The sequence below is a fragment of the Coniosporium apollinis genome (genome assembly GCF_000281105.1).
Source record: "Coniosporium apollinis CBS 100218 chromosome Unknown supercont1.58, whole genome shotgun sequence".
In the NCBI taxonomy this organism is placed as follows: Eukaryota; Fungi; Ascomycota; class Dothideomycetes; genus Coniosporium; species Coniosporium apollinis.
In genome coordinates, this window is record NW_006913320.1 from 94,713 (window position 1) to 121,304 (window position 26,592).

Sequence of the window (26,592 nt, forward strand, 5' to 3'; positions counted from 1 at the left end):
CAGACAGACTAGCTGACTTGCTTACTTCCTCTTCCATCGTCCTCGGTATTCAACACAACATACCGATCGGGCACTATTTGAAGCTTCCTTATGATGTGGCTCCCGTGACAACACCCCAATCTCCCCAAGCCTTCGCTGTTTCTGCCATTCGTTAAACCGCATTCCACCCAAGGGGGTATCTCAATCCTACTGTCACGAAATGTCTACTCGGCACATCTTGAACGCGGCGTGTAATTCAATGCGTGATGAAGCAACAGTATAACACGATTTCGAGTCTATGCTCGGAGAAATAGTAGCAAAGTACTAACTTGGTATCTTGACCCTCGCTGCGCTAGCTACAATGCGTCCCAGCAGGTCACCGAAAGGAGTCACCCGATGAAGCAGCGCAAAGTCACAGGCCCTGATCAACTCTGCCCAACGCCAGGTGGCATGCCTGCGCACACGCTGTAGGTGCATCAACTCCACCTGCTTTCCTCGCAGTTTCACCTGAAGATCCGCTTGCCCCCCGTCCGCACAGCTGCCCTCTCCCTCCCCTCCAACGACAACCCAATGAACCCCGTCCCACCGCCCTCTTGATCCTTCTTGTATCGTCGCAGCGCCTCGCGCAGCATGTCCGGCGTCAGCGGTCCCTTGTCGCGCTCTTTTGCCATGTCGGCCAAAGGCCGATCGGACTGCGTGGGCGGTGGCGTATCCTCATGCATGGGTGGCTCGAAGGATCGTGGTAACGTACGTGGGCTGTACTGCGAAGAACCCGCGTCGCTGGCGCCGGATCCAAACGCCGTCGGCTGTGTTCCGTTGGCGCTGGCGTTGTTATTCTGTCGCTCCTTCTCGGCTGCAGCGCCCAAGGCCGCCGCCACCGTCCACTCCTCCTGCACGCGACGCGCGCGGTCGATGAGCTCGCCGATGAAGAGCTTGGTGTACCCGTTTATGGTCGTGATGACGGAGGGTGGTACGGACTGCGAGAGCGTCTGGTTTGTGATTTTGCGCACGGTTTCTTTTTTCAGCTTCACGCGGCGCCAGATGTCGTAGCGGGTTGCTTGGTCTGGGGTTAGGGCTTCGACGAGCATGCTAGTCGCTTCGATCAGCCTCTGCAGTCGAGGGGCTTGAAGAGAAGAGCGGAGAACGAGGAGAGTTGCAATTGGGGGCACTCACGACAGATGCTCTCTCTCCTGCTTCACGCTCGCCTCGTCCACCCTCCCCCCCTCCATCACAGCCCCGACCTCCTCCGTCTCCTCCTCCTCCTCTTCTTCTTCGACCACAGCCCTCCCCTTCCCCCTCGACACCACCGTCCCAGGCGTGCTGCGCTCATCGCCCAGCCTCCCACCAACAAGACTCTCCCCATCCCTCGCCCCCCTCGCCTTCCGTTTCCTCCCCTGACCAGGCAGGCTCAGCCCTCCAGCCGCGGAAGAACCAGGCAGACCAAGACTCGGCGCGATAATGCTGCTGTCGACGCTCGGGGAGCGCTCCCCGGAGTCTGGGAGGGTGGTCTCGGCGGGCGGGAAGGAGGTCTGCCGCAGGTGCGAGGGCCCGGTCGAGGGCTTGCGCCGTTTGGCGTGCGGAGGAGGGCCGCCGGGACCGGAGAAGGAGGGCCGCTTTTTGGGGAGGGAGAGGGTTGGGAGGGTCGGAGAGTTGGCGAGGTAGGGGGGTGAGGAGGCCATGGTATGCGCGGCGGTGCCTGTTTGGTCTGTTGTCGGGGTGGTTGTGGAGCGGGTTTGGGCGTGTGACTGCGCTGTTGGCCCGTTGCGCTTGAGGATGCCTCTTGCCTGCGGCGTTATGTTGGGCGGAGCATAGTAGTGTCGTGCGCGAGGTTGCGACGGGGAAGCTGAAGCGCAAGTGAAGCTTGTGATATCTCGGCAGATCTGCGGATCAATTTGGCCGGCCTTCTCAGACGCTGGCGTCATACATTCACAGAGCTTCATCTCGGCTTCAAGTCTTCAATTCCTAATTGCCTATTTGCACCTATTCCTCACTCACTGTATGAGTATTCTATTAATCCATTACCTTCTGTCGCTCCTGCCCACCAGAAAGAATCCTTCATCGCAACCCACGCAATGGGCCTCCCCGCAAACCGAAACCCACCCCCACCACCTCCCGCAAACACCGACCCCATCGCCCAGCCCAGCCAGTCAACAACCACCGCACAACCCCCCAGCACCCCCAGCGAACTCCCCCCTGCAGCGCTAGACCTAGCAGCCAAGATATTCGACCTCGCCCGCACCGGCGCCACCGACTCCCTCTCCTCCTACCTGGCCGCCGGCATCCCCCCAAACCTCACAAACCACGCCGGCGACACTCTGCTCATGCTGGCCGCCTACCATGACCACGCCTCCACAGTGCGCCTCCTCGTCTCGCGCGGCGCGGACGTCAATGCGCTGAACGGACGGGGCCAGAGTCCGCTTGCGGGTGCGGTGTTCAAGGGGTATGAGGAGGTTGTTCGCGCGCTGGTGGAAGCGGGGGCGGATGCAGAAGCGGGGCAGCCCACGGCGGTGGAGGCGGGGTGGATGTTTAGAAGGTGGACGTGTTTGAGGGCGATGGGTGTGCAGGTGGACGATGAGGGGAATCCGGGGGAGGGGGTGCAGAGGCCGGCGTTGCCGGGGATGTTGGATGGGATGGGGAGGCCAGTTGAGGGGGGTGGACAGAACGGAGGGGCGCAGAATGGAGGTGCACAGAATGGAGGTGTACAGAATGGGGGCGCGGAGTGTCCTGTGGGGCAGGATGCTGGGAATGGACGACCGGCTGGTGGATCTGTGTTGACGAGAGATGAGGTAGCGAGGATGGTGGGGTTGTAGAGATGACAGATAAACGACTTGAGCTGTACACAACACTGTGAGGACACCATGTTGAGGAAACAAGGCGGCATGCAAAGCTACCGCTGGGTATGACTTATATCCTCGCCCTTCTCCGCTGTCGCCTGGCCTGGCTGTCAATCAACTCGACCGGTGATGCCGCAGATTGCAAGTGCGTCGACCATCGCCCAGGGAGTCCTTGGGCCTCCGCTATCGATCGTCATCGTCGTCGCTCAACCGCGCCCTCTTGGGCACATCATCCTCATCATCAGCGTCCACCCTAGCCCTCTTCGACGCCCGCGAGGACTCCGCGTCTTGCACTCCGTACTTCTTACTGCTGCCTGCCGCGCCACCTGTGGCCTCAGCAATCATCTCACTGATATTAAAGGGATCCGCAGTGTCTTTCTCGAATTGCACCGGGCCGCTCCGCTCCTGCAAACACGTCATTAGTAAGTAGGATCCAGGGGAAGATCCCGGGTTTGTAAGACTAACCTCAGCATCTGCAGCGCCCCTGAACCCCTCTTTCGCCCGTCCAAGCACCTCAAACCGATTACTCTTCGCGATCTTGTCATAAGTGTCCCCTGCATCCTCCTCGTCATCATCTTGGTTGACCTTCGGCCGGTAGATGCTGCTGATGGCGTCCTGCGCGGCAAACAGCGGCTTGTCGTAGTGCTGGTCCTCATTGAACCCGGTATCAAACCCACTAGTCTGATTGAACAACCTCGAGTCGTACATCGACTCCGCCGACTGCGTTGGCTTCGCCAGACCGAGCGCTACTTTCTCCGAGATGTCGCGGTTCTGCTCGCGTGCCATCATCTGTATGCGCCGCTCCGTACCCATGCGGGACTGCCGCAACTGCCTCTCGTTCTCCCTCCTCCGCTCTTTTCTCTTCTCTTCCCGTTCCCTCGCGGCTTCCTCTTCACTGTCCGAGTGCGACGAGTAGTCCTCCGAGCCACTTCTGCTTGCCCGTGAAGCATCGCTTGTCCTCCGCCTTGCACCGCCGGCGGCTGCCCGCTCTTCCCTGGCCCTCTGAGCAAGCATGCGTAGATGCTCCTCCTTTTGCGCCTTCTCCTTCTCGGCCAGCTTCTGTTGCATTAACTGCCTCTGCTTGACTTCTTCTCTTGCGTGCCGATCCGCTGTGAACAACGCTTCAGAAAACTGCGCGAACTTGTCGTTAATGGTGACATCCTGCAAACCACGTCCGTCGGCTGCAAGTCGCTTGTCGAGTGGAACCGTATATCCTTTGGGATTCTTCCAGTTGGACACTGGCGGCGGTATCTTCCACATCTCTTGGTCTTCGGCGGTGAGTTTGCGAGGCGGACTGTGCATGACTGGTGGGGGCGGACTGGGCGGCCCTCTGGGTATCTTCTTGTGCTTGAATTTTGGAGGTTCAAGCGGGTCGATTTGTCGCTCGACGATCTTGAAGAGGCGATCCTGCTTCTTGGACGTGTCGCCCATTTGGTCGGCGGCTGTATTGAGCATTAGCATCTCCGCCTTCGCACTATTTACGCGGCTTGATGCGCCTGCCTCACTAACAAATCGAATGGTGCCAACTTACGCGTATACCTCACAAACGTAGCCTCCCCCCTTCCCGTCTTCACATTCTTCGGCTTCTGCGCCGCCACCGCCCCATTAACCAGCTTTTCCAGCGCCATTTTCGTGCGCTCCTTCGCCGCCTCCACCTCCTCCTCGCTCGGCCTCTCCAGACTGATCTCCCCCACATCAGCCCTCTGCCTCAGCGGTATCAGGTCCCTGAAGCTCGAGTGTATGATGCGGTTCTCGCTGTGGCCCCGTCGCGCGATGGCGTCGTATTTCACCTTCCCTTCTGCGTCGACTTGGATAGCGAGCGCGTTGGAGGAGCTGGTGCTTTTACGGCCCATATCGAGGGGATATTGGGCCACGGGGATCTCGGGGAAGGCGCCGCCGTCGCCATAGTCGGCGGGGTTACGGGGGCGCCAGCCCGCGCGTTGGCCGTAGGGGGGTGGGCCGGTGCGCTACAGTCCTATTAGCTGTGAGCCTGAAGAGGGAGCGAATGCTGTGTGAGGAGGGGCATTGGAAGAAGGAATGGAGCGGCCTGCCTTGAGCACGATCTGAGTTTGGTCGAGGGTGTCTGCACCGACTATTCGGGGTCCTCGCGACTGGGTGTGGACGGGCAGGTCTTCATCTTCGCCGGTATACTTCGGCTTGGGGAGGGCTTTGGCGAGTGATGCGAGGGCCATGACTGGGCGAGCTTCAGGATGGTTGTCGGCCTCGAAATCAGTAGCCTGGGGTTGCAGTAGGTTGCAGCATGCAATGAGATCTGGTTGCAAGCCCGTATGAAAGTTTGAGGTTCACCGAGCAAGTTGATGCCAAGCCCTTTCGGAACGCCTTAGTAATCACGCGTCTGCTGCCATCATGGCTGCCTCCCAACGTCGTCAATCTCGATTCCTTCGTCACCAGATTCTTCGCGAGAACTTCTGCTGCAAGGCCGCAGCCTTCCTGTCCCCTACCAAGGATGTTGCAGCTAGTCCCTGATGTTAGCTTCCACGGAGAGTTAGCAGCCACGAAACAGCTGTAGATCATGAGCCGATTCTCATTTACGTTCCGAGCCGCATGCCGGGTGTTCTTTACATGGAGTTCATTTTCGAGAATGGCTTCCCTGAGAACACGGAAGCAGATTTTGCTTCTCGCTTAGGGCTAGATTTGGCATCGACGGAGTCTCACTTCTGCACAAAAGCAACATGTCCTTGCATTCCATCTTCTAGTATGAACGCCGATCCAGTTGGACCTTCTGTTAGTGGGGCTTCTCGCAAAAGATGTCTAAGAGAGCACTGAGCTTGGCAAGTTGGCAAGAGAACATGGCAGAGACGGTTCGCTGAGAGCTGCTAAAGCCTTCATTGGTCTTTGGCATATCTTCCAGCACGGCGCGGCTGTGTCCCATGTGCACACAGCGGAAGGGTGACGGGTCTGTGCAATTAGATTTCCGAGACCTATAGCCTCTCGTATCGCTGACCAGCACTCAAAAGACTCTCCAGACTCATGATGTGACTATGACCGTCAAACGCAACTTTACATCCGCGGTGTGATTCAGATAATCGCGTCTTGTATGCCAATCATGTACACAACTTTGACACCCCGCCAAGAACAACAACATACATGAAGGCGTGACAGTATGACAGGCAACGAGAAACGGACTCGGATCGCCAAAGCACCTCCATTCCTCCCGACCATGCATATGCGACCCAAGATGCGCAGATATGTATAGCGAACCCAATCCCGACAGACACCAATCCAGATATAACATATTCCCATCACAAACACCAATATCCACAATCTCCCTCTCACATCACAGAACACCCGCCCGGCCCACTCCTCGCCCTCCTCCTTCGTCCCACCCCTCCAGCACCCATCACCCCGCCCTCCTCCTCATCCGCATGCAACAGCTGCGCCTCCCTCGCCCGCCGCCTCCTCCTGCGAGCCCCATGACCGGCGCCCGCCCCAGCCTCCTCATTCAACATCATCCACTCGGCCCACTTCCTCTCCAAGCGCGCCGCGGCCGCGAAATCGCCCCTCAGGACCCTCTTGGTGTGTTCCTCGACCGTAGGCTGCCAGTTGTAAAAGCACTTCATCTGGATGATCTCGCGCGGATACGTCGCCGCCACATTTTTGGCGGTAGGTCGCATGATCTCCGCATTGCGCGACAGGACCTCCCGCACGCCCGTCCACGTCACGTTCGCGCAGTCGTAGGCCACCAGCCTCAGGCCGACGGTTGGACGCTCGGAGGCGGTAAGCCCGCGCGCGAGGCGGTTCCGAGACCGCACACAGGCGGCTGCTTCGACGAGGACGAGGTCGCTGATCCGCGTGTTGTCCATGTCGAGACTCTGTAGCCGCGGGCACGATTTCAGGACGGGGATCATGCCTGCGTCGCCGAGGGACTCGCAGTAGGAGATGCTGAGGTGGCCGAGGTACTCTTTGCACGGCGCGGAGGAGAGGGCCTGCAGCGTGGCGTTGGTGAGCTCGTTGAGTTCCTCTAGGTCAAGGTGCGTGAGGCGGGGTGTGGTGGGCAAGAGATCCGTGAGCGCGGCGTCGGTCAGGGCATGGCATTTCGACAGCTGGAGGCCTTCGAGATCAGGAACGTTGTGAGAGAGGGCGCGGATGGCCTTGTCCGTGATGCCTCGACAGCGCGTGAGATCTAGATGCTTGAGCTTGCGGGGTGGAACGATGAAGCGGCCGGTTAGGAAGTCGATCTCGCTGTCGGTCCCCTCGATGAGTGCACAGAGGGACTCGTCGGTCAGGCTGTCGCAGTTCATCAGGACCAGCCGTTCCAGCGTGTTCCGCTTGAAGAGCTCATGCATGAACTCGACGTCATCCCAGCCGCGAATCTCGCCGGCGCGGAGGTCTTTAAGATTCGGACAGCCCTCAACGACCTTCCGGATGCCTCGTGTGTCAATATTATTGCACCAGGAAATATTGAGATGCTCGATCTTTGGGCAGTACTGGGCGACGATCTTCATGGCCGAATTGGTAGCACCTGCTAAGCCGGACAGGTTGATATGCACAAGTCGAGTGTTCTGAAGTAAGAAGCAATGAATGGATGTGCGGTCGATACGGCAGCCTTCGAGCGAGAAGTTCTCCAGATTGCGGCAGGCATCTGCGAGTCCTTTCGCGTTCCACCTTTCCCGAAGCTGCACGCACCCGCGTAGGTTTAGGTCCCTCACGAATGGACCAGCGGACGTGATAATGTTCACCAGAGCATCGGCGGGTATATCGCGGTAAAAGTCGGACGTGTTCAGATTGCTCCACAGCTGCCCGTCGAAGCACATTTTGTGCCAGGCTTTGGAGACGGAAGAGCAGCGGATAATCTCCTTCGGCTTCAAGTATTGGAGAATATGCATTCTTATTTCAGAAGGCATCTCGTCCCAGAAATTGAAGTTCTCCCTTTTCGGTATCTTCTTGACCCGGCTTACTGGTATAGAAAAATAGTCTTCTGAGACCCCGCCCAGACCAGGGGTGATAGCAGGACTGACGCCCAGCCGAGAGAACGGTCTCAGATCTGCGGGCAGTCGCACACTACTGGGAGCATCTTTGCCCAGCGAGATCGCCCGCAGGCGGGTCTTTCGCTCAAAGAGCGGAGCATCGACAGCTGGCGTAGTCGCGGCAGAAGTTGGAGCGGTCGAGTATACTGCAGATATCTCCGAAGAGCAAGAGCCACCGTACGAGTTACCGTAGGGCGACCCGGCGGAGGACAGAGAGACGCAAGACATAGATTGGAGACCCCCGCTTCGATACCCGGATGGTGCCCTCCCAGCCTTTGACAACGATGAAGACGAGTGAATCCGTTGGAGCCCGTCCAACAGCTTCTTTCGCCCTTTCAGCTTTGGCCTCTCGAATGTGACTGCTCCACTGCTGGAGCCCACGGAAGCGGGCGACCGCACATCCTCGGAGGGCTCAACAGCATCACCGGCCGCAATCTGTGCCATGGTTCTGTCGGTGAATGGTTGGTGGTATAGTCCAGCGCAGAGGTAGAGCGAGGGGGCACTGCAGCAGGCCCCGCTACGCTCGTGACCTAGAGGGACTGTATATACGCCTGGTTTCTCTAATGGTGTTGACAAACGACGGTCGCGTTACAGGCGGCAGTGACAAGGTAAGAGTGCGATCGGACGACGGGTAGATGTTTGCTTTCCCTAGACGTTCTGGGTACAGGAAGCTACGGTCAGCATTGCCCGAGCGAAGTTTTACCCTTCACGGCAAGGAGGGAGTAACACACATCAACAACACGGGCAATCAGGAAACACACAACAGCAGCAGAGAGAGAAGATGTGGAGAGTAGGAGGGTAGATCTCGGAGAGCTGGCGATAGCTGCAGGTAGTGCCGGGGCGTGATCCAGGTGCTCGTGGCTCGTGGCTCGTGGACTCGGCGGGGGTTGACTTTGCTTATCTGGGCCTCTATCGCTGCCGCGGATGCCCGTGCTCGAATTCGGCTCAGCCCCGCCAACGGTGTGTGCAGCTGACTGTGAATCTGATCAAACGACCACGTCGTGAGGACACAAAAGCCAGAAGCAACGTGATGCAGTGGCAGCCAGGATACGGCTCTAAAGGTAGGGAAAAGAGAAGGAGTGCTAGGTACACAGCAGCAGCAACGACGGGGAAGCCGTGTTAAGCTGCAGGGTAAAGGGCCAAGGGGCAGGGCGCCGGGAAAGCTGTGAGCGATTAATGGGGTGCCGCAGAAAGCCCACCTGTCAGAACATTGGTTCACCTCGTTCCCTTGGTGAAGAGCGCATCGTTCCCGCGTCCGCTCTGGCCCTCGACCGCTCTCCGCCCCCAAGGTCCGCAGATCTGACCGAGACGCCCCGGCGATTCTCCCCCAGCCTGCCAGCCCGGACGGGAGGCCGTCCGTCCTCTCACGAGAGCCCATTCTGGGTCGCCTGTCCAGTCGGACGATGTCCGGGCTAGAGCTGCAGCCAAAAGGTTCTGGAGTGCGCCAGCTGCCGTCCTTCCGCCCCCGGATTGGTGAATCGTCGGAAGGACACGGCATGCAGAAGGCTGGACGGCTGTTTGCATGTTCCGAACTGTTGATCTGTAGAGTAAGTTTCGCAGATTTACCGAGTCATGAAGGAACGGGCTGTCGTCGGATTCTGACGATCTCGACAAAGACCCCCGAAAGCTGTGTAATCCCCCGGTTCTTGAAGATTTTTGTAGGGATTATCTCTGTGGAGTGTGATAACTTACCCGGATCACCTTGCTTAACCGCTGGGAACCCTCAGGTCGTTCACTCAGGCCCCTGAATGCCGCCCTCAACCCGCATAGATGTTTGCGGGAAAGCATGCATTACTCGGCTTACAATACCCCTTGGTGAACTAGGGACGAGGTATGTCAATCGAGAACAGGCTTATCTTCACAGCAATAATGAGCACAATATCTAGCCAGCCTAACAGCAGAGCTTATACGAACATTTGTACTTGGGTACAGTGTAAGTAGGGCGAGACGAGTAAGCCCTACGGGAGAGAAACTGCACTCCAGCAGCCTTAGAAATCTGTATCTCTTACCGTTGAAGCTTGTTTCGTTCACCCCTAGTCGTTCCTTTCATTTATAGCCGTCACTCCGCGCGGAGCTATCAAGGTCGTCCTACAAGCTCTGATCCCGCCAATCTGTACAAGACGTGCTCCAAAAATATACAAACGAGCCCAATACACACGCTCCCACTCCGCATGCCGCATAAGACACGTAGAGTTACATACTGTCATAAACATCCAATACGTGTTCCATCCTACACCATCTGCTCCATCATCTCACCCCCATCCTCCTCCTGCGCCTCCACCTCCTGCGCCTCCAACCTCCCCACCTCCATGCCCTCAAGCGACCCCTGCGCCCCACCGTCAAAATCGTAGCCCCACACCCCACCACCAAGCATCCCCGCATCAGCCCCTATATCCGGGGGCTCCATATTAAACGGCATGAACCACGCCGTGCTCGGGTCCGCAAAATTTAGATTCGCGATATCCATGTCCCACATACCCGCAGGCGGGTTGTCTAGGGGGTCTGGCGGCAGAAGCGAGGGCATGGAGGTTGCTGGGTCGACGGCTGTGGGTGAGGTAGAAAGGGGGACGTCGAGATCGTAGGAGGAGAGCACCATTTGTCTGTCTAGGTCGCCGAACAGACCTCCGTGGGGTTTTAGGAAATAGTGGTCCTGCCAGGATTGAGAGGCGGAAGGGTCGAAGAAGGCGCTGTCGAAGTGTGGCTGTGTGTTGGTGAGGTCGTGCGAGATTGCCAGATGGTCCATTGACTGAGTTCGCTGTTGCGTCTGCATGTCTTGTGTGGCTTGTTGAGCAGCCGAGGGATGGCTGGTTGACTGAGAGGCCAGCTGTGAGATGGACTTCTTGTTCTTTGCCTTCTTCGCTAGCTTGCGCTGATGTTCGGCTTTTGATGGTGGGGACAAGCTTGCGAAGAACTCTTCCACACTTTGCAAGTCCGACTTCTGGCCGCCGAGTACGGCGTCTGTGCCAGGTTCCTTCTTCTCATCTGCAGCCGGATCCTCGTAGTCGGTCGATGAGACGCCGTGGGGATAGCGGTCAAACCAATCGCCGTATTGAAAGATATTCGCAGGGCCGCCTTTTGTATTGGTCGCTGATGAGCCACGGAGGGCGGCATCTGCATGTTGCCGGTACAGGTCCTTGAGGTTTTCGGCAACGAAGTGATACATGCCCCAATACTTCCTCATCTTGCTAACATACTTGACGTTGTAAGCGAGGTACTTTTTGGAGGAAGCTTCGAGCTTCGGGTTCTTCGAGAACACGCCGTGGACGTGCACAGTGCTGGAGAAGAAGGCGCAGTAGCCGGCAAATGGCGCAACGACGTGATAGTCCATGGCTTCGTTGATGAGAATAGAGATCTTGTTCGCTGCGTTGAGCGCAGCGCGAGCAGCTTCGGTAAGAAAATCTCGCGGCATATCTTTCGGGGGTCGGCTGCCGGCGATCGATGGCAGAGCGAAGCGATTCATAAAGAGAATGATCTGGTGGTACAAGATGTGTATGTACAGGAATTGGTTTGCGGTTTTCTCAATAGTATGGTCTTCGAGATTCTTGGCGTTGTAGTGCAGGAAACTCGGCAACGAGGAATTCCATTCCAGTGCTGCATTTTTCAGCTCATGGAAGGTGGACTGCGGCGACCACATGGGATGCGTCTCCCTCTCTTTGCCGCCGAGGTTCATGAATTTGATGACACGGCCCCAAATGGCTACTAGGCGGATTAGGTATGCCATCACGCCCATGTTGTCTTTGGCATTGCTCATCTGGCCGTTGTCCCCCGGGACAGGGTTGGGTACTCCTCCATCCAAGTCTTCGGTCGGACCGGACACCTCCATCTGAAAGTACTGTTCCTTAACAGGCAGCTGCACAGTAATGAACTGCTCTTGCACAAAGAGCGGCCGCTCGGTTCCGGAAGAGTTGAAGCGATCCATCAAAAAGCAAGACCACATAGTCCGTCGTCGGATTTCTCGATCTGTGGGGCTCAGTACCACCTGACCCTCCTTGCCCTTGCCGAGCGGGTCGTGATCGAGATCCCTGTGTAACTGCATGGCGTATGCCATCCTCTGGGCCATGCCGCCAAACATCCAGCTGCGACCACCTTGACACGTGCCGAACTCATGTAAACCGAGAAGAAGGTAGACAATCAGTATGGTGATGTTTGGCGAGTCGTAGCGCTTGAGAGCAATCTCCCGTGCCGTACTTGCCCACTTCTCCCCACGTAAGAAGGCCGGCTCTGTGCGGACCTGGGGGTGGGTTGAAAACCGTGCAGATATGGCGCATACTGCCAGCACTAGCACAGGGGGAACCAATCCGGCGCTCAGCTTGCGCATGAAGCTGGGTTTATGCAGTAATGGATAGCTTTGGCCATAGACATAGTCGAAGTAGACCTCGGCCAGATGCTCTTGAAGCTGCTTCGAGGGTAGGCTTTCAGCACCTTCGGTCAGCAGCTTGTTCTCTTCTGCGTCTTTGCCCTTGGGCGGGAGCGACATTCCCTCGCGCGGATCCCTCGCTTTCGATTTTGACCATTCGTCCAGATCAACACCGAAGGCCTCGTCTGCCGGTCTCTTCTTGCTCGATGGGGTCTTGAGTGTGGCTCCCGGGAGCGCTGGTTTTACAACGGCCCTGGTGACTGTTGGAACACCGCCGGGGGTCTCCTTCGGTATGAGCTTGATGACACGGTCCTCCATTCTCTTAAGTCTCTTGTCCAACATAGCCATGTAATCTGTTCTTGGCGCAGCTTTTCGAGTTGTAATCTTGTAAACGCACGGTATGCGCGAACGGAGACAATGCTTGCAGGCAGGTTTCTCTCCGGAACATCGTATCTTCTTCCGTCTGCACGCAATGCAAGCCAAAGGCAACCGCTTGCGTTCTTTCCCTGCTTTCGTCTTCATTTCGCTCCATGCGGGCGGCGGCTTCTCCTTGCCGTTCTTCTCCCGTTTTGGGGTATTTTCGCTCTGCTCTCCGGGGTCACCGTCGCCTTCGGCCATGCTTGCCACTGATCCATCCTCGATACTGGCAGCTCCGACGCCAAGCGCATTGTAACCAAGTGAGCCGTCTGGACTAGTGTTGTTTCCAAGGCCGTCCATATATCCCAAGTTGTGTCCAGTTTGAAAGTCAGTTGCGCTGCCGCTGCTTAGGCGGTGTTGGGATGCATCAGAAAACAGATTGTAGCCCTCTGCCAAATTCGACGTAGATCCAGGTTGAAAATGTCCGAACGATTGTTGCTGCAGGGATGGCGATGGGATCTGTGTTCTGTCGAATGCTGTGCTGAATGCCTGATATTCGTGGGACGTGCCTGGGAAGTTCGATGAGAACCCCGGTGATGTAGGCACCGGACTCGTACCCAAGGCTACACGTGAGGAACCAGACGGTTGGAGGAGCGTCTGCGTCCGTGAAGCTCGAGATTCTGACATTGTGTAGTCGCCCAGGCTCAGTGGATCACTCGGGCCATCGTCCAGCATACTTGGTGTTGATTGATGGAAGTTTGCATCCATTGCGACGTCCCTTTCCCCACATCTATGAGAGCCTTTGATGCCGCTCTTGCTGACGCTTGATCATCATCTCAGCTATTGGGTTTTTCCTCTACCGCGTCACAAGTGTAGAACGCCAATCGATTACGAAAGTGTACGGTGTGTACCCAGGCGGGGTGGGATCGACTGGAGCTAGGGATTGAGACTGCGCCGGTGCGTAGCAGGGCGGAAGTTACACCTGGGACAGATTCAATGAGTTGGGCGTAGGTATAGAGTGGTAGAGGGTCCGGAACTGGGGTCGAGTCGCGCAGCTTTGGGCGCTACTTAGGGGGTTCTTAGCAGGCAGAAGAATGATAATAATACAATCAGACAGACTCGCCGTTACGCGCGAATCAAAGATCGGAACGTCTACTCCGTGGAAGCTGTAATGTCATCCGGCGTCTTACGTGGCGGGGATTTCAGAGGTACAAAAGCAACGTCGGCCGTGGTTGCGCCGAAAGGGCTTCAGCTTTCCCCACATTCCGCTAAGGCACGGTATCGTTCCGTGCTTCCCCAGACTCACTCACCTGCAGCTGGAGGACTGCAAACATTTGTGGCAGCCTCACCGCATCATTGGATCATTCTTGGAGCACAACACTAAGGATGACATCAAACAATATTCGTATATCCGTTACAAGATGGATCTATCAAAGGCCCCTGACAGCAATTATGGGCGCATAAATCGGACACCTGTAATCCACGGCCTCCTCCGCGATATTGAAACCCCCGTTCGACCCCTTCCCACCCAAATCCTGCAGGTCGAGTACCTGACTGCGCAGCTTCGGCCATCCGGGCCCCTTCGCCGGATCCTTCGCGAAGTTCGCCCACGCTGTTTGCATGTACTTGCTCAGCTCCACCTGCTGCTCTGTTGCGCCCTCACGCGGGTAGGTGCCGAAGACCTGAGTGATCTCGGAACCGTGATAGACGCCTGCGTCTGGGAAGTACTGTGTGTTCGGGAAGGAGGCGTCGAACCAGTACCGCCAGACGTCGTACCCGGTGCTGGCTGCTAGGTTGGCCAGGGCAGCCGCCGGGCACTGAAAAACCAGATCTGTGATGATGGCTGCGGCAATGCGGTAAGGGGTCTGATAGACAGCGGGCGGATATGCTGCCTTGATGGCTGCCTGCAGGAGCGGCTGCCCCGGTAAGAGGGCCGAGAGTTGGTCGTCCACATTCTGGATGCCAACGGCAAAGACACGACCTTCCTCTGAGTTGGTACCGATGAGGAGCGGGACCTGTGCAGCAGTGTCGAAGGTAATGGCAGCGGCAACGTTGCTGGTCTGAGTAACGCCGTCGATAACAGGCGGGAAGTCGAGCGCATTCCTCTCAATGATCGATTTGATGTCAATAGCGGATGCCGTGCGGACGCACTCAATCTCGGATGGCGCCGTTTGGCAGCCTAGAGCGGTCGAGAGGGCTTCCCAGCCGGTTGAGCCGCCTTCAAGAGCAGCGGCCTGACTCTGCATGATAGCTGCTCGGAAGGGGAGCGGCTTAGGGGGAACGGAGACCAGCTGCTTTACTGAGTAGCCGCCAGCACTCTCTCCAAATATCGTTACTTTCGACGGGTCGCCGCCGAAGGCCGCGATGTTCTGCTGTACCCATGCAAGAGCCTTACGCTGATCTAAGAATCCCGGGTTCTGAGATCCCGCTGGAAGCTCCGCTGAGTTAGGGAACCCAAAGACGTTGGTACGATAATTGTGCGTCACCACGATGACATCCTGGTTTGCGGCAAAGCTAGTCCCATCATAGGCTGGTAGACCGCCAGATCCGAACACGAGATTGCCTCCGTAGATCCAAAAAAGGACAGCTCTGCCACCCGGGGGCGGCTTTGATGATGGGGCATAGACATTGAGATAGAGACAATCCTCGCTTTCCGGCACGGGAGGGTTGTTGTAAAGCCTCGTGGTGAACTCCCGGGTCGACTCGGGGTCTATAGGAATGGATTTAGTAAGAATCACTTGTAGTTGAGAGGTTGAACCTACAGTTGAACTGCTGGATACATGCTGGCTTTATGGCTGAAGCATTCAGCTCTTTCTTCCACGCCGTAGGATCCTCGGGAGGAGCGAACCGCTCTGGAGGGGATTTGGCAAACGGAATACCAAGGTACTGATCGACTGTTGCCGTAGAGGAAGCGAGTTTAGTACTCGTACCAGCAATTGGCCCAGATGCAATTGTGACCTTGGGCTTCGCAGCTACTACTTGAAAAGTAGTGCTAAGCAGGTAAATGCAGGCCAGAAAGGAAGAAGTACGACGCAACATTGTGAGCTGCCAATAAGCTTGTTGTGTTCAGACAGTTGAGGAAGTACAAGAGCTGTTCAGGACGGGAGAAAATGTGTCGTTGAATCGTTGCACAACGGTCGACGGCCAACGCGGCTCTTTGTATCTAATCAACATCGCGGAGAGATCTTGCCTACCTCAAGAAGATCGCATAGATGCCGAGGCAGATCCTCAGGATTCCCGGGCTTGGAGTGCGAAATTGGGTTGTTCCGGCGGCAGGGAAGGTCGAGACATGACCGAGATGATGGCTAGGTGAGGTAGTAACCAATGGAAGACGAAGATCGCGCATACGACTATTGAAATAGCCCAGAAGCTTGAGGGTAGACAGCGGTGCCCCGTCCGATTGATGTGCGCCTAAAGCCGGTGTCGGCGGAGAAGCTCACAGAGAGTTCTGATATTGAGACTGATACAGATCTGCACATAGATGCGAAGAGACAGCGTTGCGGCGGACTTGCCCGTGCCTCCTTGAGGACCTTGCACCAAACCTCACCACGACCTGCATCCCACGCATGATGGTTGCGGATATGAGAGAGAGGTTTCATCGATGTTCATTACCGAGGCAGGTTTCCATTGAGCCCCCTAGCGTTCGGTCATGATCAAGTGCAGCAAACCCCGGGCCCGACAGAGCGGCGCGGTTGAGGCGCTGCAGATCATCTGCAGGCGCGGAGAGCCTCCATGTGGGGTTAGCGAGCTCTGATCGAATGGCATGATGTCAGCTTCAAAACCTCCAGCGGACACGGCACTGCGTTGACTGTCGGTTGAACTCTTCATAGTCAATGCGATGATGTAGATACATTAGTCGCTTGGGCGAGGGGACGCGTATAGAACCTCGTAAGCATATTTCAGCCATAACTGGAGCTGGAATGGTCATTGTAAAGTGTAAAAGTATCTGCAACCGTGTTGAAGTTGATCAATTCTAGCGGTCCCTATCAGTTGGTCTGTCAGTTGCATGACAAGACACACCTCTCACTGATGTTCATGATGTTCATACCAAAGTCTTTACGTCCTTCCCGCCACAAATGCCTACCAAATCACCTAGGCTAGCTCTCGCTCGCTGTCAGCCCTAGAAATAATGTGTACTAACTGATGCACAGCCAGACCTTGATCGGCACTCGTCTTTACTTCTATCCGTCTCCAGATCACGTTGCCTGCCCGCATCGTATACAGATATACGATTGCACCTCAGATAGCTACATCCCTCGCCACTCACTTTCACCCAATCACTCAACGTTGTCACCTTCCCACTGTCTCATACCAATTGACTTTTAAACTCATCATTCTTGTATTGGCCATGGCAGCCATGCCTAAGCATATACTCTATATTAAGAAATACAATGCTCGCGATTGTCTTTTGGCTATCCGTGGCGAGCAGATTCCACAAGCCTTGGGCTTAGACGTCACTCGGTTGTGCGTCGTACGCGGGATATGCTACCATCCGGGCTTTGCCAAAGAACTGCATGGCTCACTGCCGGAGTTCATTCGCGCTCTCAACGCTCGCAGCATCATGAGCAATGAGATCCCGGACATGAAGGAGCCAGACGAAATCCCTTACTGCATTTGGCATCCCCAGACAGCGACAGAGGCGACATATCGTGAACTTGCCCATCGCTATCCGCAGATGAAATACCAAATTGGGCGTGCCTGCGCTGTTGCGGGCTATCTCAACCTGTACGGGGAACTGGGATTGCTCCCGGAAGTGCACATTGCAGAAGAAGCGCGAGACAACGGCCAATCGGCTATCTTGGATGCTATTATGGCCGCTGGCACCAAGTATGCGGCCATGAACGACTACACACGAACTGTAGAGATGGACCAACCCACTATGGCACATCTGAACGGCGACACCGCTGTACGGTCGTACCTTGATATCAGACAGAGGTACACAAAACCCAGCCTATCCTTGAACAGCTTCAGTCTAGGCTACAAAACGCATTACTTCGACATAACTGAGGATTGGAGGATCGACGAGTACGAATCAGACGAACCCATTCTCAGAGAAGATGTGACGCCTCTCCTCTACACGCCCCTACCAGCTGACCTACCAAACGTGAACAAGGACCTTCTCATCTTGATGGCTGCCTATTACGGGAATATTGACCGCTACGCCCGGCTCCGGCGTCCGATGAGGGTCCCGACCGAATTCCACTGTATTGTCAGAGGTGTCTACCATAACACTATGTTTGCGAAGTGGTGGTCCCTACAACCCACTATCGACGACTACCGCATACAATGCGCCATCAATGCCCGTTTCATCATGAACAACGACCTATCACGCATCTCGCCAGACACCCGGGACTCGGTACTCCCCTACTGTATCTGGTATCCTGCCGTTGCAGATTGGCGAACCTACATGGAGCTCGCTCGACGGAAACCGTCGATGAAGCAATCGGTTGCGAGGGCTTGCATTGTCGCAGATTATAAGACTGTCTACGACGGGCTCAATGCTGAGCCAGACTCCTCTCTCATGGCAGAGGCACGAGACAGTCCGAATCCACACTATCTGCGTGACCTCGAACGTAAGGCAGCAGAGCGAGGAGGTGTAGTGAGCGACAACTCTCCAGAGTGGAAGAGAAACACTCGGAAACAAATGTTCGAGCCGACGACGACTTGGCTAAACAAGGACGTGTCCAACTTTTTTGCCGAGACTGAGTTTAGCTGGGCTTATGACGGCGTGGTCGCAAACATGAGTTTTGTTGAGCTCAATGTGTGTGCTCCCGACGAGCTGAAGCAGAAAGATTTTGTCGACCTGGGCGAACTCTACGAACCATGGCATGGATTCTGACTTCTTCGGACGCTGATCGCGGGGTAGTATCTGATTTGGGTGAGATCCAGTTCCGTAGCAGACTACAAAGGTACCCCGGATCTCTTGATATCATCATCACACGAAATAAATCCCTCCACCCTCTACGCTAAAGATGCTCTGCTCGCCGTTATGCTTGGAAATAGTGTGTACTAAACAATACGCAGCCCGACCTACGGGATGTCCATTGACATCTGTTCACGCCCCCGGTCAAGTCTGGCCCCCCAACAACTCCGCACTCCTCTTGCTCTTCACACTAGGACTAGGTCTATTACTAGCGCCACTACTCGCCCTACTCCTTCCACCCGCCAGCTCCTCCCTAATCTGCCTTATGACCTCAGGTCCCTGGCCCATCTTCCCCATCTTCGCCACCAGCGCCGTATTCTCCCGCTGCAGCTCCTTGACCTGCTCATGCAGCACCTTGTTCTCCTGGCCCAACACCTCGGCCTTGAGCTTCCACTCGTCCCGCTCCCGCTGCGTCTTGGTGAGCGCGTTCTTCTCGTCCTCCTTCTGCTTCCTGGCAGCGAGCCGTGCAGCTTCCTTTTGGCGTCGCGCCTCGAGCTTCGCGATCTCGCGGTCGTGCTTTTCTTGCGCTTTGCGCACTTGGGCTTCGTACTTTTGGTGTGCTTTTTCGCTATCGCCAATCTCTTTCTGCCGCGACTTCTGCAGCTTTTCGTCGAGCTGGGCCTTTTTCTTTTCGATCTTTTCGAGCTCCTTGTCGTGCTGTGTTCGGGCGCTTGTGGGGGAGTCCATCGCGGACGGGGTTATGGAGTTAATAGAGGTGAGAGAATCGGTGGAGTCTTCAATGCGGCTGGCGCGAGGCGTGGCGATGTTGTCTTCAGCAGTCCGGAACTCCTCGACTGAAGTGAATGAGTCGATGCTCGACGTGTCCGACGAATCGTCGTCATCTGCACCGTCATTCTTAGGCTGAAGGGATTCGGGGAGGTAGTTCTGTACGGCCGCCGGGGCGTAGGCAGCAACAGAGCTAAGAGATGGCAGAGCGTTTGCTAGGAGTCCTCCTTCATTCTGAGGTGCGGATTCATAGGCTTGCGTAGGAGACTTGCCCTCAATACCAACCGGATGACCGTTGATTTGTGCGGCATCGTTGGTGTCCTGCTTCTTCAGCTCTTGCGCGGCTTCCTGCGCTCCAGCGTCAGCATCCTCGTCTGGTATCTCTTCCTTTCCGCAAGCCCAGTCAAGAAACTTGACAGCATCACCAGCTATGCTGCCTGGTGTGCCTCTATCGACCATGAAACGCGGTATACCGCCTCCCGGATCGCTACGTGTGACCATAATCCACTCTACCGGGTTTGTCTCTGGATCATCATCGGCGGCCTTTTCTTTTCGCTCCATGTCTGCTTCTCGTGTCTTGGCATCGGGTTTATGTGGCGTTAGGGGAACCTCGCGGATCATTTCCACGGATTCGTACTCGCCGCGAACGTACCCATTCCTGGGTGGAGCATCGGGGTGTGTTACGGGTATAGAGACCACCATGTAATGTCGAGGGATAGACTGTTTTATAGCAGACTTATCGCTGAGGGCGCTTTCCGAGGTCAGAAGGAGGGTGATAAATTCTCGTGGTGCCGTAGGTCCAGGGAATTGTGCGGATAGTTGGTAGACTGTGTGCATAGTAATGTCAGAAAACGCGTTCTATCTTTCGGCCTTGATGCACCTTGAGCGGCTCCGTCGGGGCATTTGTATGCTCACCTTCCATCCGCCCAATCCCCTCTACGTCTTTCCTCTCCAGCCGTTGATCACTGCCAATTCCCCTTATGCTGCCAGCTCCTGGGCCTCCTTGCACAGCGAGGCTCTCCGCAAACTCTCTCCGCATCGCCTTCTTCCACTTCGCAAACCCCAGCCCTTCGTGTATACTCCTCCGCGCGAACCATGCCCCGTGCCTGTCGTGCCCCGCCATTTTGTACACGGAAATGCCTAATGGGTTCTCTCTCGGGCCCAGCTTCAACGGCTTCCCCCACGACTTCTGCAAGTCCTCGTGCGATGGATCTAGCGGAGGTGGTCGAGCAGGGGAGCTGGTGATCTCTGAGGCGCGCGTAGCACCATTGGAGTCGGAGCGGGAGCGTTTGCTGGAGGCGAAGTCCTTGCCGCCAGGTGGAGGCGGTACGGAGTTGACTATCAGCTCTGCTTGGGCGAAGATGTCACGCAAGAAGACGGCCAGGTCATCCTGGGGGACTTCTGAGAAGTCTTTTGGGCGGAGGACATTGAGAGCATCATGGAGGGCGGACATGCTTATGGCAGGCCGTGGTGCATGCGTGGGCTTGTAGACGCAGAGGTTCGCCTGGATCCGGCGTTGCTTTTGCTGCTTCTCAAACAGATGTGACGCGGGGCAGGCTCTGCAGACGCTGGATACCGATGCAGTTGCACCTTGAGAGAATTGTCAGCGGGAAGAGTGATCCCTAGGACGGAGAACAGGAAAGGAAAGCAAAGCAAAGCAGGCCGTCAGCGGAGAAGAGCGGACAGGAGCGTAGAGGAGCGTAGAGGGGACTGTTGTAGAGTACTGTACGGGAGTTCTAGAATTCGATGTCATGGCTTCCAAGGTTGTGGCAGCTGCCAGCTTGCTGCGGGACGGGACCGAGGACCCTGGTCACACCAGCGCACGTCACCCAACAACAAGAACAAGAACCCCGGCCAAGCTTTCGGGTTCGCAAACATCCCTGTCCGAGTCAGCATCCCTCATCCAAGCTATCACCTCTGTTGTGCATGAACGACCTAGGTACGGCGCTCTACTCCCCAAGCAAGCCACGCAAAGCCCACTCGTAGGGATGCTTCCAGCAGGGCAGCCTCAGCCTCGACGCCTGCGTAATTCTGGAGACGTAGCTTCACGCGATAGCATATGGCTCGAAGCGTCCCTTGAAATCGAACGCTCTTCATTCTTACCGTCTGTAGCGAAACCACCCTGTCCAACCGGGCCCAGTCTCACAAAACATGCATCTGCTTGACTCCTGTACGAATGGAAGGCCGCCCTGAGTTCGATCCCATAACCGGCGAAGCTTTGCCTACCCCGCTCAATCGCTCTCATCAAGCCCGTCCTCCTGCCCGCCGCCCGGACACTTGCAGTATCCCTCATCATCGCTAATCTTCCAGAATGCCGTCGGACCACACGGCCCGTGCTCGTCGTAGTCTCTGTAAAGCCGTCAATGCCGCTGCTCGCTTTCTCCCATTCTGTTCCAGATGTCGGAGATGGTGAGGGCAGGGCAAACAAAAGGGCCGAGCGAGACTTACTTGTCAAACCACGTCCCAATAACGCCCCTGGCTGATCTCGGACCGCCGACTTGTATCCCTTCGCTCCGCCACCGCGCTTCTCCAAAGAAGACCGACAAAGTCGTCCACCTAATCTCCCCCTCCACCGTCGGGGAGACCGTTCCAACGATCGTGCTGTTGGCGTTCGGATCCCAATGGCTGTGCATGCTCCTCGAGGTGCCTTTGAAGTGCACAGTTGGGAGCGAATGAGGCGTATGAGGCTGAGGCGGTTCGATCTTGGTGACGTGGAGTTTGAGGGTGATGAGGCGGATTGCTTCTTGAGTTGTTATGGGAGGCCGGGAGGTAGACAGGGGGAGCGGTCGGGAGTCTGAAAAGTTGAAGCGGTAGAAGTCGTTGTAATCAAGGAAACAGACAACCTTAGGGTTTCACCGTCAGTTAGTGCGCCGTGCCCAAGCTGGATAGAAGGAAAATAGAGAGGACTGCTTACCCGCCGCCAAGTTCCAGTGACGCCGTACGGATCCCTCGCATCAAGTGATAAGCTCGGCTCTTTAATCAAAGCGGGCACCTCAGCGAGTCCAGAATCGTGCCTCGTGTGCTTGGAACAGAACGGTTCCTCCTTAGGCGGCGGAACAAAACTCCCCGGCACCGCCCCCTCGAAGGGCTTGTCCCACACAGGTCCAAACAGGCCCCTCGTCCGCTCGCTGAACATGCCGAGATTGTATCCCAGCACAACCATGATAGACTCCAGCATCTCCCAGTCCACGTGCTCGGATGCATCGTCCACGAATGGGCCCCAAAATGTCTGCTCGGTGTACCTGCGAAGGTCGTACACGCGGGATCGGGCGTACGGGTTTATGCATCTGTAGATCTTGGTTACTGCTTCCATCGATTCTGTAGCGTCGAGCGTTTCGGATCGATCGGACACCTTCCAATTCACGTCAATGGGGACCCCGTAAAGGCAGTGCAGTTTTGCACTGAGCTGGCGTTCGCGTCCTGCCATTGGGGCGGATGAAAGGATGGGCCGGCTCGAGTTTTGGTAGTGGGCGTTCAAGTGCACTTCGCCAGCTTCGTAGAGGGAAGAGTTGCAAAGCAAGAGGTACTTCGTGTGCGGTTGCTTGAAGATTCGGGCCAGGAAGGCCACGTTGAGGGAGTGTGTGGAGCCTGTAGCGGCGGTAGAGAGGAGGGTGGTGACATGTTGGGTTATGTCGGCGATGGAAAGTGTCTGTGCCCGAGGGTATCAGCGAGAGGTACTCTGGGGCTTTGTAGGGGCAATTGCCTTCATGACAGTGTTGCTGCTTTCGAGGAGCTTCTGAAATGCAACGAGCTTCGGAAGTTCGAACTCCCAGTCCGGCTCTGCGCCGTCTGCTGTTGGGCTTGGGTCGTCCTGCTACATGCATCAGAAATGTACGTCCATCAATTGCAGGGCAGACCGACCCATCTCTGTAGGTACAATTCTTTGAAAAGCAGCTTGTTGTTCTTGACATAGCGATTCAATGGCCGGCAGCTGCGTGATACTGATGCTAGATCCGAGGGGTCCAGCTGGGTGAAGATATTGTGCAGGAGCTCATGGCATAGACCGAGTAGTTGTGACATCTTGCTTCAGCAAGCAAATGAGCGAAAGGAAAGCGGCTTCGTGCTAGAAGACTCGGACTTTGGAGAGCGTACTCTACCTAGGTAGTATCGTGCTATATGGCTATATGGCTGGTACTCGACCGATTCGCACACCGGGATGTCTGGCGGGGTCTCACAATCCGCTAGGTACCTTATCGCCGTTAACCCCGGCCAAGCACTGCTAGAGACCACGAACGCGTAGTGTGATCGCGTGTGCTAACACCCGTACAAGGTATAGGTAGTTGACAACCCAAGGTTGTCAGTACTCTACGCGTTGGTAGGTAGTATTGGATAGGTGGACTGCTACAATGCTATCAGGTTCGCGAGGACAACCGTGACAGCGCTTTTCAGATCGATGGTAATCCGGCAAATTGCAGATCTTGCTTGTAATTGATCGTATTACCCCGATGCGTCAATAAGCTCATACGATCACATCTGGTAGCATTTCCGGCTCATAGTTGGTATGGAGTTACGACTAAGCTGGATTTCTGCTGCAGCAATTCAGCGCTCCCGGGCAGCAACCCGCTGAAACGTACTGTGCATGCAAGTCATGCTTCGAGTAGTTCAACTCCAACTTCGAGAGTAAAATACGCAGTTGGAATGAAGCTGGTATTCTTGCAATTCTGTGATTGAGATCCCGGCTCAGTAGCGAGCGTCAGTCCCATTGTTGGATCGCTAAATCATACAGTTTGCAACCCTCGATTAGATGAGTTATGGCAAACTCATTGGAGATTCATATTAGCTTGCCTGACTCCGGAACTTGTGCGCCCTCTCTTCCGAAACATCTTCGTCTGAGAGCTTCCGCTTCACTCCTGTCGATGCTTGGACTTGCTGATTCCTCATGCCCGCATTGCTCTCAGCACCGCTCGGTCGGATCTCAGGCGCCGAAGCAGTATCAGGTTGCACCATGCCAGCGCTTGGGGTATCTAAATCCATGTCTCCTCCGTGCTCTTCCCGTCCAGACTCATCATCGAGAGACATCTCGTCGCTCGCGGCATCAACGTCCTCGTCAAACGCAGAGTCCATAGCTTTCAGAGAATCCAGCTCGACATCGCAGAACGCATCGCCCTCTGCTCCCTTCGTAACCAGCCTCTTGTCCCAGCAGTACACATACCCCATCCTGTGCATGCCCTCCAGCTGCAGCCCGATGACCCTATGCTTGACCGGCGGGTTCCTTAGATACCACTCGTCGTTTTCTCTCCACTCGCCCACCGGCAGGGTTGGATTCCTACGAAGGCTGGTTCTCACGGCGATGCAGGCGTTGATGATTCTAGTGGGAGGACCTCCCCGGTAGATTTGTCCCAGCATGTTCTCGAGGGCCTTGCGGAGATTGAGATCGGTGCCGAAGATGGGCTCTGAGACGTGTGTTCCTTGGGCCTCGCCGCCCGGTCTCATGCTGGTCTGAGTGATGCGGAAACTCACAGTCTCCCCGTTGGTAAAATCTAGGCGCATCTGGTTGTCCCATTGGAAGTAGCCGCGGAGTGCTGGCGCATACAGGTGTCAGCAGAGATCTAGATGTCAGGGAGACTGAGATGTGGGGCATATACGTATTCCTATAAGCCGCGCAGGATCGTAGCCTCTCCCATCGGACGGAATTACCTGAGTTTCACGAGTAGTATCATCATCGCAGCCGCGCTCTACATCGTGGGCGTTCAGGCGCTGAATGAGCTGGTTTCTGGTACCGATAGTCGGGAGCTGGCGTTCGTGGCAGAGACTTCTGAGCTCTGATGGCTTCAAGTTCAGGTAGAAGTTTGAACCCATCGCACCGTATGTGGGTAGTGAGAGCGTGACGCCTGATGAAAGCATGGCTGCAATTACGCTTCCGCCATCTTGGGTTCGAGTGACACCTAGAACCCCCTTCGAGAATGTCTTAGATGGTCAGCAACGCAGGTAGCGGAATGAGGCGCTGGGAGCGAACAAGGTCAACGTGGAGCTGCTGAGGGTTGGAACGCACGATGCCACACAACGAGCTATGTAAGGTCTGTTCGTTAGTCGGCGCACTTCACTCTGAAAAAAGGCTGCAGTTCAGGGCTATTGGATGTTGTTGTGAAGGTTTTCACCACAGTTCGATAGTTTCCGGCATTTAATAATCTCAGACCGCTTAACCTGTGGATATCCAGAACTCCACTTGAAATGAATCAAGATCTCGAGAAGTACAGTACAACTGCATGACTCTCCAGCATCTATAACTCGGTCGCAAATTCGAGGCCTGTATAGAGCTCACTCGCACCCAAGTCCTTCCCTTTGACACTCATCGTCGACTCCAAGAGCGGGGTATTCAAATCGCCCTGTCAATACTTCAATTACTGCGCGCACTTAATCACCCATCCTGCTCGCTCCGGTACCAAGCCCAATTCCCTCCCACTCCACAACGTCAATCCAGTTCAATGTAGCCCACACCCCGCAGAATGCGCCAACAGTCGTCATCAGCGCACGACCCAGATTCAGTGTGGCCCACTTGTCGATGAGAGCGTGCGCAGTCTCTTCCTTCGCGACGCCAGATTCACTATCGTCGGTGATAGAGACATTAGAAAGGGAATTCGCTTTCGATAGGAGCTTTCTGTTAACTGGCGTCATGACGAGGGCGGTGTATGGGAAGATAGAGGGCAGGAGAACGGCTGCAGCGGTGTAGAATTTGAAGGCCGAGGACGTGCGGGGTTCTGACGGTTGCATCGTGCGTCAGCGAAGACGTGGCTGTAATATGAACGTTACGGGCAGGACGTACCGCGGCTGGCCAGATAGGCAAAGATGCCGCCCGAGAGAACAGAGAGTACAGGACCCACAACCTTTCCGATGTTGAAGGCCTTCCTCCATTGCTTGACGGCGAGGGGAGCGGGTGCTTCTAGGACGGCCGGAACAAGTATGTAGGACGAGGCCGCTGTTTGACCTGTGTTTCAATGCCTCGACATCAGCGCTGGAGTTTGGCGCTGAGCAGAGTCATCTTGGGCGAGACTCACCAGCGAGGAAGGCGGAAGCCGTGATGCCTACAGCGCGCGTAAGGCGAATGGCCACTGGGACCTCTTCGTGTACGAATGGCCTCATGCTGAGTGTTAGAGTAGTGTGATGATTGCGATTGAGGTCGTCGACGGCAAGAGGTGTAAGTTGGTTCAAGGTCCGTTGTGAGGGGTCGCGCAGCTCAGTCCCTGTCCCTTTGCGTCACCCCATCTCACGCGACATGGGAGCGTGGGAGCTTGGACCCTCGGGCCACAAGCTCACACTTGCACATTGTTCTCCTGAGCCTCTCTCCGGTGCTCTCCATTACGCAGTCGACGATTCTCTTGAGGTAAGTTGCAATTCTAGCTGCGCGGGAGCTCGACGATGTAACTTCAGCAAGCTGAATATAAGAGCTCCGGCCATATCGACAACAACAGCCGGTACACTAGAGGAAAC

General features: G+C 55.9%; 11 protein-coding genes across 11 annotated transcripts; 2 read left to right on the top strand and 9 right to left on the bottom strand.

Moving 5' to 3' along the window:
• Window positions 1–482: 482 nt before the first annotated feature.
• On the bottom strand, window positions 483–1,658 carry W97_08590 (uncharacterized protein; the record flags this gene model as incomplete). The annotated part of the gene is made up of 2 exons (XM_007786457.1): window positions 483–1,068; window positions 1,153–1,658. 2 exons carry the CDS (start codon window positions 1,656–1,658, stop codon window positions 483–485), a joined length of 1,092 nt encoding a protein of 363 aa, XP_007784647.1.
• Window positions 1,659–2,051: 393 nt separating this feature from the next.
• On the top strand, window positions 2,052–2,789 carry W97_08591 (uncharacterized protein; the record flags this gene model as incomplete). Its single annotated transcript, XM_007786458.1, has 1 exon — window positions 2,052–2,789. One exon carries the CDS (start codon window positions 2,052–2,054, stop codon window positions 2,787–2,789), a length of 738 nt encoding a protein of 245 aa, XP_007784648.1.
• A 207-nt stretch (window positions 2,790–2,996) lies between these two features.
• On the bottom strand, window positions 2,997–5,005 carry W97_08592 (uncharacterized protein; the record flags this gene model as incomplete). The annotated part of the gene is made up of 4 exons (XM_007786459.1): window positions 2,997–3,218; window positions 3,279–4,255; window positions 4,345–4,780; window positions 4,874–5,005. The coding sequence occupies 4 exons, from the start codon at window positions 5,003–5,005 to the stop codon at window positions 2,997–2,999; spliced, it is 1,767 nt and encodes a 588-aa protein (XP_007784649.1).
• A 1,101-nt stretch (window positions 5,006–6,106) lies between these two features.
• On the bottom strand, window positions 6,107–8,245 carry W97_08593 (uncharacterized protein; the record flags this gene model as incomplete). Its single annotated transcript, XM_007786460.1, has 1 exon — window positions 6,107–8,245. One exon carries the CDS (start codon window positions 8,243–8,245, stop codon window positions 6,107–6,109), a length of 2,139 nt encoding a protein of 712 aa, XP_007784650.1.
• Window positions 8,246–10,031: 1,786 nt separating this feature from the next.
• W97_08594 (uncharacterized protein) lies at window positions 10,032–13,250 on the bottom strand (the record flags this gene model as incomplete). Its single annotated transcript, XM_007786461.1, has 1 exon — window positions 10,032–13,250. One exon carries the CDS (start codon window positions 13,248–13,250, stop codon window positions 10,032–10,034), a length of 3,219 nt encoding a protein of 1,072 aa, XP_007784651.1.
• Window positions 13,251–13,945: 695 nt separating this feature from the next.
• W97_08595 (uncharacterized protein) lies at window positions 13,946–15,554 on the bottom strand (the record flags this gene model as incomplete). Its single annotated transcript, XM_007786462.1, has 2 exons — window positions 13,946–15,225; window positions 15,278–15,554. The coding sequence occupies 2 exons, from the start codon at window positions 15,552–15,554 to the stop codon at window positions 13,946–13,948; spliced, it is 1,557 nt and encodes a 518-aa protein (XP_007784652.1).
• A 1,318-nt stretch (window positions 15,555–16,872) lies between these two features.
• On the top strand, window positions 16,873–18,354 carry W97_08596 (uncharacterized protein; the record flags this gene model as incomplete). Its single annotated transcript, XM_007786463.1, has 1 exon — window positions 16,873–18,354. The coding sequence occupies one exon, from the start codon at window positions 16,873–16,875 to the stop codon at window positions 18,352–18,354; it is 1,482 nt and encodes a 493-aa protein (XP_007784653.1).
• A 228-nt stretch (window positions 18,355–18,582) lies between these two features.
• On the bottom strand, window positions 18,583–20,617 carry W97_08597 (uncharacterized protein; the record flags this gene model as incomplete). The annotated part of the gene is made up of 2 exons (XM_007786464.1): window positions 18,583–19,991; window positions 20,080–20,617. 2 exons carry the CDS (start codon window positions 20,615–20,617, stop codon window positions 18,583–18,585), a joined length of 1,947 nt encoding a protein of 648 aa, XP_007784654.1.
• A 778-nt stretch (window positions 20,618–21,395) lies between these two features.
• On the bottom strand, window positions 21,396–23,184 carry W97_08598 (uncharacterized protein; the record flags this gene model as incomplete). The annotated part of the gene is made up of 5 exons (XM_007786465.1): window positions 21,396–21,513; window positions 21,613–22,007; window positions 22,079–22,813; window positions 22,877–22,975; window positions 23,026–23,184. The coding sequence occupies 5 exons, from the start codon at window positions 23,182–23,184 to the stop codon at window positions 21,396–21,398; spliced, it is 1,506 nt and encodes a 501-aa protein (XP_007784655.1).
• Window positions 23,185–23,940: 756 nt separating this feature from the next.
• Window positions 23,941–25,008, bottom strand: W97_08599 (uncharacterized protein; the record flags this gene model as incomplete). Its single annotated transcript, XM_007786466.1, has 2 exons — window positions 23,941–24,686; window positions 24,750–25,008. 2 exons carry the CDS (start codon window positions 25,006–25,008, stop codon window positions 23,941–23,943), a joined length of 1,005 nt encoding a protein of 334 aa, XP_007784656.1.
• A 510-nt stretch (window positions 25,009–25,518) lies between these two features.
• On the bottom strand, window positions 25,519–26,244 carry W97_08600 (uncharacterized protein; the record flags this gene model as incomplete). The annotated part of the gene is made up of 3 exons (XM_007786467.1): window positions 25,519–25,862; window positions 25,928–26,089; window positions 26,160–26,244. The coding sequence occupies 3 exons, from the start codon at window positions 26,242–26,244 to the stop codon at window positions 25,519–25,521; spliced, it is 591 nt and encodes a 196-aa protein (XP_007784657.1).
• Window positions 26,245–26,592: the final 348 nt, after the last annotated feature.